The following is a 12,129-nucleotide window of genomic DNA, read 5'->3' as shown; positions in this document are numbered from 1 at the left end:
ATCTCAGGGGCCACCCCCTCCCCAGATCACACTCTGAGAATCACTGCTACACAACACTACTATCCACCAAGTCCCAGTTCTCCCTGTTATGACTACATCAAACTACTCCACCAATTCCCTCTTTTTTGTGACAGCCCCACAAATATTTGGAAGAAAAGCTATTGTCTCCTCTAAGTCTTGCTGAATATCTCTTCCAGTAACTTCAACAACATTCTACGAATGGGGTGTGAACGCTAGGTCATTGATACTGGTTACTCTCCTTCAAGTCTTTTTATTTTAAGTGTGAAAGCCAGAACTGAGCTGATGCAAATAATGATCTGACCATCACAGAGTAAGGCAGAAACTGGAACATAGTTTCCATAGGGCTTTACACTCTGTAGTGATGCAGTGGTTCTCCACAAGATTTTTGCCCCCCTGGGTACATCTGGCAATATCTGGAGACACTTCCGGTTGTCACTTCTGGGGAAATGGGGGGTGGGGTTCCCAAAATCTAGAAGGCAGAGGTCAGGGATGCTGTTATACACCCTATAATACACAAGACAGTCCCCTGCAAGGAATTATCCAGCCCAAAATATCAACAGTACCCACATGAGAAAGCCTGTATTAACGGATCCTAAGACAACATTTTTGGAAGCGTCATCACCATGGCTCTTAAATCATACCAGCCTTTCAAAATTGTACGTGCAAGTACATGTGATTTTTAGACAAAAAATGGACACCTGTTCATAACATTTTGTAATGACCTAAACTTCAATAATCTATTTTGATTTAATCCATTGTGACATGTCACCTAAGGTCTATGCCTCAACCTCACCTATCAACCCAAATTTAACAGGACAGGCATACCAAAAACGAAAGTGGAAGTCAAATACAAAATAGCCTGGAAATCACAGTTCAAACATCAAAGAAACAAAATTAATGACAGTATGACACCAGAAAACGAAAAACAAAGCAAATTAATAAGGAAAAAGGCCTATTTAACTAGGTAGTCTTTGGTCTTTTTGCTGTTTACTTTAAAAGGACTATAGTACACTTGGGGTTAAAAATGAGAGGGATTCTTATTGGCCTAAACCGGCCACACTGTTCACACTTCAACAAATACACTGGAAAGGCAGTATCTACGTGCGAATCTGCTGTCTCGACTATCTTCCCTTTTATAAATTTGAACTAACTTCCAAATAATCTGAACTACTTAAGTCTCTAAAGGAAATGTATACCTCCCGTCCTCAAAGAACGCTGAGGAAAAGTAGGTATAAAAGTGCTTTTAATTTCTAGAAAGACACAATTATTTCTTCATTTAAAAGCCTTTTAAGGTACACATTTCCTACCACTGATCAAGCTTTTTTAACACTGACATGATTATTAGAAAGAGCAGTCCCTCTTCAAAAAACAGCAATAAAATGAGCTAACACAAAGAGGTCACATGGCATCACTGCAAACATTTAGCTTTATTTTAATTGTTGAACTGCAAAAGGCCACAGAAATCTTGCTTTGCATTTAAGTAAAACTTCCAGCGTCAATTACAAACTTCGCTTGGGGGTTACAAAGAAAACTGGCTCCCTCGTCTCAAGAAGGCACTCTTCCCCTTCAATCTTCAAAAATGGAAGAAATGCAGTCTCACTATTTAGGCCTCCACACTGCTGTATACACGCAGGGGAAAAAAATGCTGTAATCTACTTTCGATCCCAACAATGAGTTCTCAAATTACATCTCATTCTTTGAAAGACGAAGAAAAAGGAAACTTTTTAAAAACTCTACAAGACAAAAATAAGTAGAAATGTAGGCCTCACGAGAACAGAAGGCATAGAGGGACTAGCTTTAAGCCTACAATCAGAAAACCGAAAAGCTGCCAGAAGCGACGGAGAGAGAAGGAAGCAGAATGAAATCCGGCTCTCCTATCAAAACAAAACAGGGACAGCACTACGGCGCACGCCGCGTTTCGGAGGGCATCCTGGAAACGGCCCCTTTGCTGACGGGCAAAAGCCCGGGGAGGTCTGAAGCGCGCGTGGGGCTCAAAGAGCGGGGCTCAAAGCTCAAAATCGGCTTTTACTGGTGTTCATGCCAGCTCCGACGTGGAGGTGGGCTAACCCGGCGCGCGATCTGGGCATCTTGGAAACGGGAGGGAGACAGAGACGCGGCAGAAGCAGACCCGGAACTGAAGCCTCGAAACGAGGCGAAAGGCGCCGAGGGCGACCCCGAGCCCCGTGCGCAGACCCCCGCCGCCGGGCACCGTCTCCCCGCACCCCCTCTTATTTTCGGACGGGGCAGAGAAGCGGGAGCAGGAGGATCGGAGGTTGCCCAGGCTCTTCCGGAAGGGGAAGGCCCCCGGCCCGACGGCCACTGTGCCGGGAAGGGGTGGGGGGAAGCGGGACCCGAGCGCACGGGGAAGCGCGGCGGCGAGCGGGTGAGGAAACAGGAAGAGCCCCCGTCCCGCCCGCCTCCCCCCGGGCCCTGGGCCCGGCTCGCGCGCCCCCACCCCCGCCCCCTCCCCCGACGCCCCCAAGGCCCGCCGGCGTGCGACAGAAAACAGAATACAAATCACTCACAACGGCATCGTCTCCTGCGCCGGCACCGCCCAGTCACTTCCCCCCCGCAACCGCCGCCGCTGCCGCCCTGGGCATGATCCACTGAGGCGGGAGGGAGGGGGGGGCCTGCCTCAGCCCTGGGTCCAACCCCACTCCCGCGCCCGCTCCCGCCGCTTTAAGCGCTTCTCCTCCTTCCCCTTCGTCCTAACATGGCGCCCGAGCGCTACCACAGCAACGTTCTAGAACCGCTGACGCCGCCACGCACGCCGTGCGCGCGCCTGCGCCAAGGCCTCCCGACGCCGCGAAGCCTCACGGGAAGGGTAGTCCGTGAACCTGCGGCGGTCGGGCGATTTCCGCCCCAATCCCGTCGCGCTTCTGCGGTGGGTGTCAGGTGACCGGTGGGAGCGGCCCAGGAAGCTCCGGGCGGCGCGTTGTCCCTTAAACTGGGGGTGCTCTCGTCGCTGTCGGGAGCGACGCGGCCCGGACGGCGCGAGGAGAGGCCCGGAGCTGTTCTCGCCGCCCGAGGTCGCGGCGGCGGCGCTTCCCCTGGCACGGCGTCTGCGGAAGCGCTTGGAGGGGACGGAAGCACCCACGTGTGCTCGTGTGCCCCCCGAGCGCGGGGCCCAGAACCCGGCCGCTGGGGTCGACGCCTGGGGTTGGAACAAGTTACTCCATCTCTTGGTACTTTTCTACAAAGGGAGGGTTCTGCCTGCTTCCTGGGGTTGCGGCGGCTGTTTAATGCGATTGTGCAGGAAGGATGCTTAGCACCGCCTGGTACAGGGGCGCCGAGATGTTGTTAGGACTCCCTCTTTCCCTCTGGGCTGGTCTCCCGAGACGGGGCTTCTCGGCTCTTTTGTCCACTAATGTATGTACGCAGGCGCTCAAGAAACACTTGCTGAATGAATATATTTGCCGGGTAGGACTGTGATGACAGCGGATTCTTGAACACGAGCTAATTTTGCTCTAACAAATGGTGCGCAGGAACTTACTGGTAAAGCTGTCCTTCAGTAGAAACTTCGATGGCGGTCACCGTTTTAGCAAAGGCTGTTTCGACCACAGCTTCGCTGAGACTGTCTTTTGCAGCCCCGATCCATCCCTGGGTGGGACCTGGAATTCTGCCTCCCCACCCCCAGCGCAAGTTGGAGGAACAGTGCCTGAGACAGACTCGGATGTTCCTTCGCTCTTCGAATTAGAACGTTCTGAAGTGTCCCACACAAGGTTAATGGAGGGGAGGGGTGGGAAAGAAACAACTATGGGAAAGTTAAAGTTCTAAAGTCTTTAAATATATTAATACAGTCGGCCTCCGTATCCGCGCATGAGGATACCCAGGGGCGGCTAAGGGACTTGAGCATCCGCCTATCTGGGTATCCGCGGGGGTGGCCTGGAACCAATCCCCCGAGGGTACCGGGGCACGACTATGGACTTGTAAATCCTCAGTAAACTTGGCAAAGGATTTCCCTTTTTTTACAGAACATCTGTTGGGACTAGTGTTCCAGAACTAATGGCTCAATGGGAAAAAGCAGAACATCTAAACCTGCGTTGACCAATACTGTAGCCGTTTGCCAGGCGTGGCTTTTGAGCGCTTGAAATGAGGCTACTCCATTTAAGACGTGCTGTTAAGTGCGAAATACACACGGTTTTCAGAGATGTTAGTATGAACAAAAGAATGTGAAATAACTCACTGGTGGTTTTTTATATTGTGTTTTGGATATCGCATTAAAGAAAATATGAAAATTAATTTCACCTGTCTCTTTTTACTTTTTAAAATGTGGCTACTAGAAAATTTTAAATTGTATGTGTGGCTCTCATTTTTGAACAGCACTGATCCAGAGACAGACTTGTATTTGATTCTCAATTCTAATACAGATTCCCTTACCCTCTTGTCGTCAAGGTGACTTTGGTTGGGGGCCTAGCAGCAGACCTGTCCTTGAAAGTTTGAAAACCTGAAATACAGAGAAATCAATTAAATATTAAATATTATAATCAATACAATATGGTCTTAAAATTTGCCTGTAAATATAGTACTTTATGAAGTACTGTACGAATTAATGAATGGAAACTTCTTGAGCTTGTGGCTGTTGTGTGGCATCTCAGGAGGCAGTGAAGGAGAGAGGGGCGTTAAACCCCCATGCTTTCAGTCTACAGATGCTTTACACCATTTTTGTTTCAGCCTTCCCTGGAATGAGGTAGCTGGTAGCACAACTGAAGAATATTTAGTTAGTACCTGGAATGTGCTGGGTACCAGGAAGATGGTCAAAAGGAGGATGGAGTCAAAGTAGACTTCACATAGGAGCTTACTTTAGAAATGTCCTGATAGAAAAGTTAGGATTTAGTAAGCGGACAGGAGGAGAAGAGCGTAACAGGTAGAACAATAAAAAAGAAGAAAGAAAAGTGCAAATTACAGTTTATTTGGAGAAAGGGAGACTTTTGAAATAGCTAGACCACACGGTATGTTGTGGGGAGTGGCGGAAATGAAGCTGGAAAGGTAATTGAGAGGCAGTTGATGAGGGGACTTCATTCAACAAATCGGTTATTGTGCACCTGCCATGCACTGTGCTGAGCTGGGGGTTACTTTCCACTATGAAAAATAGAGTCGAGATCCCTGACTCACTTAGGTCTTACATTCTAGGGAGGTGGGGGGCAGGTAATAAGCCCATAAACAGACAAGGGAATTACAGATTGTGATAAGAACCAGGAATAAAATAAACCAGGTGATAGAATTATGGGGGAGGTCAACTTTAGATAGGATGGGCAGACAAGGCCTCTCAGAGGAGCTGACCTCTGAGCTGAGACCTGAAGCCATCCTGAGAGATTTGGATTTTGTCTTTTTCTGAATGGGGGAACCATTGAAAGTTTTAAAACTGGAATGAGATTACATTCCTGTCTTTGGAAGGATCATCCAAAGGGAAGGGAATGAATTGAACCGGGAGAGGTTTTATGGATAGGTGATACTGCTCTTGCCATTGTTCAGGGAAGAGACAATAGAGCTTACGATAAAGGAGTAAAGAAGAGACCAATTCGAGAGATGTACAGGAGACACAGTTAATCCTGGATGTGAGAGAGGAGGGAGAGGAAGAAGACAAAGATGATTCAAAGGTAGTAGAGAGGGTGACAGATGGATGGAGATACCAGTAAATGGGAATACCAGAAATAGGAAACGGGAGGCTAAGTGGGTAAACGGTTGAGATCGTGAGAGTGGTTTGCTATGGGTGGATTTTGAAGTGCCAGTGGAACTTTCAGAAATGTCTATTGAGCAATTGAACACATGCTTCAGGAGCTGAGAAGAGAAGTCAGGGCTGGAGATAGAGATTATAAACTCTGAAGGCAAGAAGTGTGTCTTGGAATCATGTTTCAGTTCTGGAAGGGCCTTACCTACTCCCAGCGACTACAATCTAACCCTGCTCACATTTCACAAATGAGTAATGAGCTAGGTGTTCACATATCCCCCAACGTTCAGGACCCAATTAAGGATATAAATTGAGCCAAGGAAAGTGGAGAGTGAGATAACACCAATTACCAGTGTACTGGTTAAGACAATATGTGTATTGTTAGCCTTGCCTGGCTTGTTCTCAGAGCCCCTGGCCACTCCCTCCAGCCTCTGCCCGTCTCCACTGCTACAGCCCCTTCTCTGAGCCCTTGCCCCACCCCAGCCTGTTTGCTACCAGCTGCTGAGAAGGGGGAAGATGCTTTCTCCTGCTATCTTAAGTACCATTCATGTTGCATTGTCTATACAACGTCATAGTGGGAAGAATTCCTAAAATGGTTCTCTTAGATCCGCAGTGCACTCAAATAAAAAAATGCACAAAAGTATTTTTGAGAGCAGAACCTCTTCACGTTTTGGGAACTACCTGGATTGTGTTTCAGTGTCATTTAGGAGGTGATAATTGGAGATGCTGTGTGATACAGAGATTTTTATCCCAATAATAAACTGCAATGATTCATTTGCCTATTAGTGGTGCGTACTTTTTAAAAATTTTCATCGAAAACCGGGTTTCTGAGTCACTAAAGTAAAAATTACATAAGCTCTTTCAGCTAATGACTACTGTACTTTTACAGTACAGCAAATTCCCCTTTTTCAGTACATTCCCCTTTCAGATGTTTGTTAGTTTGTGTTTTGCAGGCTGTGTCTTCTGCCGTTTACATGAAAGAAGGAACCACGATAGCGTGTTGATTAGAACTGGCTAGCACCTGTGCCTCCTTTAGTCTCTGCCTCTCGGGCAACAACACAGCCATCTTCCAGGCTCAAGCCAAAACAAGAAGTCAGTGTCCTCGATTCCTTCCTTGCCCTCACTACCCAAATCCAATGTATTATCAAGTCCTACTGATTCCATCCCCTTCTATCTCCTCTGCTCCCACCCTAATCTTAGCCACTGTCTTCTCTAGCTTAGACGATTGCAGTAGCCTGGTACTCCTCTCCCGCTACCATTCCTGCTTTTCTCCAGTCCATTCTCCATGTACAGCAGCTAGACTTGTGGAACTTGCTCTAGATTTTATCACCCCCCTGCATAAAACCCAGTTTAAGGGCTTCCCGTTGCTCTTAGACTAAAACCAAACTTGACACTGGCTGACAAGGCCGTGCATGATCTGGCTCTTGATTTTCTCTCCAGCTTCATCTCAGACTCTTCCCCTCTCTCGGCTGTGCTTCAACCCTACTGGCCTCTCTTCCTTTCCTTAAACATGGTGAACTCCTTTCCAGCTCAGAGCCCCCAAAATTGTCCCCGTCTGCAGTGCCACCCTAGTTCTTCTAAAGCCTGGCTCATCCTCAGTCTGTCAAAGCTCACTATCACTGCCTCATAGAGGCCTTCCCAGACCACCTTATCTAAACTGTGTTTATTTGCATTGTAGTCCTTATCACATAATCAGAACTTCCCTGTTAATTTTTAATATTATTATTCATTCTATCATCCTCACTGAGCTCCATGAAGGTAGGGACAGTGACTATATTGTTCATACCACTCTAAACCCAAAGCACCTAACAGTGCCTGGCCTATACTGGCACTTAGAGACTTAAGTGGTTTCTGATTCTTTAAAGACAACTTAGATATGTCCCGTAAATTCTGGGACATACAAGCATTCAGTCCATAAAAGGATCATCTCAGATTAACTCCTGGAAGGTAAGGATGCCTATTCATTTATATTAGTTATCTACTGCTGTGTAACAATTTGCCGTAAACTTTAAGCTACTTAAAAACACATATTTATTATCAAATAATTTCTGTGGGTCAGAAATTTGGATATGGCTTAGCTGGGTCCTCTGCTTCAGGGTCTGTCAACAAGCTGCATTCAGGATGTCAGACAGGGCTGGGGTCTCATTCGAAGGTTCCATTGGGAAGAATCCACTTGCACACTTGTGTAAAATTGTTGACAGGATTCAGTTTTTTGAAGCTGTTGGATTGAAGGTGTCAGTGTCTGGCTGGCTGTTTGGTGAGGCCCCTCTCAGTTCCTGGCCACGTGGGCCTCTCCAACATGGCAGCTTGCTCCATCAAAGCACGTCAGTTGAGAGGCCATGGGGTCTGCTAGCATGATCTCATTCACAGTCTTGTACAACCTAAGCTTCGCTGTGTTCCCCTGGATGGAAGCAAATCACAGGTTCGACTCATGCTCGAAGGGTAGAGATTACACAAAGGCATGAACACCAGCAGGCAGAGATCTTGGGGGCCATCTTAGAGTCTGCCTGCCATATCAACTAAAGTTACTTTGTATAATGCTTAATATTGTGCCACACCCAAAGAGACTCTAAAGAAAGAATTTGGATGGCATTTTGATTAAGATCATCTTTTTAGATATAAAAGACTCTAACTTTTTCTAATGGGAATTCAAATTGTATTTTTCTTTCCTGAAGTGGATCTAAGGAACTCCATGGCCATGAACAAGTCTACATTTTATGGAGTTTTTTTTGAGTTTTTTTTTTAATTTTAAGGACATGTGCTGGGCCACCCCTGTGGTGCAGCAGTTAAGTGTGCACGTTCCACTTCGGCGGCCCAGGGTTCGCCGGTTCCGATACCACGTACAGACATAGCACCGCTTGGCAAGCCATGCTATGATAGGCGTCCCACACAGAAAGTAGAGGAAGATGGGCATGGATATTAGCTCAGGGGGCCAGTCTTCCTCAGCAAAAAGAGGAGGATTGGCAGCAGTTAGCTCAGAGCTAATCTTACTCAAAAAAAGAAAAAGGACAAGTGGTATACTTTATTATTTTTTAAAGTAGAGTACCAGCTTCGTTTTTTTTTCTTTGTTGATGAAGATTGGCCCTGAGCTAACATCGGTGCCAATCTTCCTCTATTTTGTATGTGGGACACTGCCACAGCATGGTTTGATGAGTGGTGTGTAGATCTGCACAGGGGATCAGAACCTGTGAACCCCGGCCACCAAAGCAGAGTGCACAAACTTCACCATGCCACCGGGCCGGCCCTCCAGCTTCTTCTTAAAAGGTTATTAAAGTACAACTTACACAGTAAAGTGTACAAATATTAAAGCCTTTGGGCTTGTCCACCATCTCTGTAACTCTACTGAGCAGTATGAATCTTTATCTATGTACACATCCGTGTAACTATCACTTAAATCAAGATACAGAAAATGTCCAGTACCCCAGCAGACATCCTCCCAGTGGGGAACCCTCTATCACCACCACCACCACCACCACCACCACCAGGCAGTCACTCTTCTGACCTTCAACAGTGTGGATTAGTTGTATCTGTTTTTCAGCTTCATGTACATGGAATCATACAGTATTTACCCTTGTATCTAACTTCTTTCAGTCAACATTATGTCTGTGAGATTCTTCATGTTGTCGAGGGTAGCAGTGCATTCTTTTTCATTGCTGCATAGTACAAGATTTTCAAACGAAGAGTACCAACCTATACTCCTACCAGCAATATATGTGGGTTCCAGTTGCACCACACCCTCACCAATACTTAGTGTTATCAGTCCATTTAATGTCATCCATCTGGCAGCCTTGTCATGGAATCTCATTGCAGTTTTCATTTGCATTTCTCTGATGACTAATGACTTTGAGCGCTTTTTAACATGCTGATGGGTCATTTGAACATCCTCTTTTGTGAAGGGGTTACTCAGGTCTTCTGCCTATTTTTGAATTGGGTTGTCAGTCTTACTGACTTGGAGGAATTTTTAATATATTCTGAGTCCTAGTCCTCTGTCATATTTTTGTGTTGCAAATATCTTCCTCATTCTGAGGTTTGCCTTTTCACTCTTTTAATGTTGTCTTGAGAAATCTTTGCCCAGCCCAGGAGAATTCCTCTTATGTTTTATAGTATGGAAGCTTTATTATTTTGACTTTCACATTTAGATCTATGATCTATCTCAGAATAATTTTGCATATAGTGTGAAGTAGAGGTCAAGGGTGTTTTAGTGTCTTATTTGTTTGTTTGTTTACTGAGGAAGATTTGCCCTGAGCTACTATCTGTGTCAGTCTTCCTCTATTTTGTGTGTGGGTTGCTGCCACAGCGTGGCTGCCAGTGAGTGGTGTAGGTCCACGCCCAGGAACTGAACCTGGGTCGCTGAAGCAAGTGCACTGACCTTAACCACTAGGCCACAGGGCTGGCCTCTGTTTGTTTTTAATATAAGGATCTTCAACTAACCTGCATCATTTTTTTTTTTTGAGGGAGATTAGCTCTGAGCTAATTGCTGCCAATCCTTCTCTTTCTTATTTTTATTTTTTGCTGAGGAAGACTGGCCCCAAGCTAACATCCATGCCCATCTTCCTCTACTTTATATGTGGGACGCCTACCACAGCATGGCATGCCAAGCAGTGCCATGTCCACACCCAGGATCCAAACCGGCGAACCCCTGGCTGCTCAAGTGGAACATGGGAACTTAACAGCTGTGCCACCGGGCTGGCCCCTGCATCATTTATTGAAAAGACCATACTTTCCTCATTCAATTGCAATGATGCCTTTGTTGTAAATCAAGTGATTGTAAATATGTAGATTTGTTTCTGGAATCTTTGTTCTGTTGCATTAATTTATATGTCTCTTTTTTTTTACAGATTGACACCTGAGCTAACAACTGTTGCCAATCTTTTTTCTTCCTGCATTTTCTCCCCAAATCCCCCCAGTACATAGTTGTATATTTTAGTTGTGGGTCCTTCTAGTTGTGGCATGTGGGACACTGCCTCAGCACGGCCTGATCAGCAGTGCCATGTCCGCACCCAGGATCCGAACCAGGAAACCCTGGGCCGCCGAAGCGGAGCGTGCGAACTTAACCACTCGGCCACAGGGCCGGCCCCTATGTGTCTGTCTGAATTGCCGTAGCTTTATGATAAGTCTTGATATCTGGAGAGTGAAGTCCCCCAGGTTTGTTGTTCTTCCAGGTCGTCTGGACTATTCTAGGTCCTTTGCATTATCATATAGATTTCAGAATCAGATGATTAATTTCTACCAAAAAGAAAAAGAGAGAAAGAGAGAAAGAAAAGAAATACACTGGGATTTTGATTGGGATTGCACTGACTCTACCGATCATGTTGGGGCAGAATGCAAGTATTAACAATATTGAGCTTTACAAGCCATTAATACGGTATATCTCTCCATTTATTTCATTTTTGATTACTATCAGCAGTGTTCTGTAATTTTCAGTGTAGAGGTCTTACACGTCTTTCTTAGATTGTCCCTAGCTATTTTCTTGTAAATGATACCAGCTTTTTTATGTAATATAGGAATATATTTATCCAAAATATAGGTATATATAATAATATGTCTATCCAAATTATAGGTATATAGAGAGGATGCTTATATGTGACTGGCCTACTCAGATTTGCGGGGTGGAAATTGCTTTCAGAGAGCTTAACAGTAAAATGACACTTAACAGATTAAACCCAAAATATGAAAAGTCACCTTAAAGAGAGGAAATGCCTCCTAACCTCTGAAGACCTTAAAGAGCGAATGTATTAATATATCTGAAGAGAGACTGTGTCCAGGAGAGTCACAGAGGTAAAAACTGTCACTGCCCATCCCAATGTCTGGGAAAGTGCACCTTGTCAGGAAGGACCAGAGCAGGCAGCCAGGAGAGCAGCGATGGCTATATCAAGCTGGCTGAGGCTAATGCCTTGTCCTGGTTTTACATTCACTGAGCACTTGGCTTCTCACATAACCTGCTTCCAAGAAGAGCGTGTCCTGGTGGAGTGGCTGCAAGGATCTGCTCACTCAACAATCGTGTTTCTCATCGTAAACAAATGGCTACTCTGTCTCTCCACTGGTCTCTCAGGAGATTCGTTAAGACAAGTCAGCATCCCAGGGCCTTATCTGTCCTTAGATGCTGCTGAGATCACGGTTCTTAATTTGCGTGGCTGAGGGCTAGACTCCATAGTGAACTTGCCAAAATGAATACCACTTAGTGAAGCATCTTGGTGACCCCTGGAGTTATTAAGTGTCCCATCACAGCCATACAGAGATGTAAATACATTATGGACTTTGTTGAATGACTGGAGATTTGAATTAGTCATTAAAAAAAAAAACGAACAAACATAGCTGTGTAACAAAATTTCAGCTAAGTAGCTTTCATTCACTAATATTTATTGCACTTCTACCATGGGCTATGCTCTTTTTCAGTCTGTAGAGATACAGGAAAAGCAAAACAAAAAAATCCCTGT

General features: G+C 45.6%; 1 protein-coding gene and 1 long non-coding RNA gene across 5 annotated transcripts in view; one reads left to right on the top strand and one right to left on the bottom strand.

The window, feature by feature from the left end:
• Positions 1-3,236, bottom strand: part of PAPOLA (poly(A) polymerase alpha) — a 56,625-nt gene extending 53,389 nt beyond the window's left edge. For all 4 annotated transcript variants that reach the window (XM_070514276.1, XM_070514278.1, XM_070514277.1 and 1 more), the window contains exon 1: positions 2,547-3,236. In XM_070514276.1, the coding sequence (XP_070370377.1) occupies positions 2,547-2,554 (8 nt within the window). In that variant the 5' untranslated portion in view covers positions 2,555-3,236. The remainder of the gene's footprint in view (positions 1-2,546) is intronic.
• On the top strand, positions 3,072-4,243 carry LOC139045730 (uncharacterized). The gene is made up of 3 exons (XR_011504773.1): positions 3,072-3,206; positions 3,507-3,743; positions 3,996-4,243. It is a non-coding gene; the product is annotated as an uncharacterized lncRNA (long non-coding RNA).
• Positions 4,244-12,129: the final 7,886 nt, after the last annotated feature.

Source organism: Equus asinus, chromosome 7 (genome assembly GCF_041296235.1).
Source record: "Equus asinus isolate D_3611 breed Donkey chromosome 7, EquAss-T2T_v2, whole genome shotgun sequence".
Classification (NCBI taxonomy): Eukaryota; Metazoa; Chordata; class Mammalia; order Perissodactyla; family Equidae; genus Equus; species Equus asinus.
Note: the sequence above shows the minus strand (reverse complement) of the source record. Positions and strands in the feature narration are given on the sequence as shown.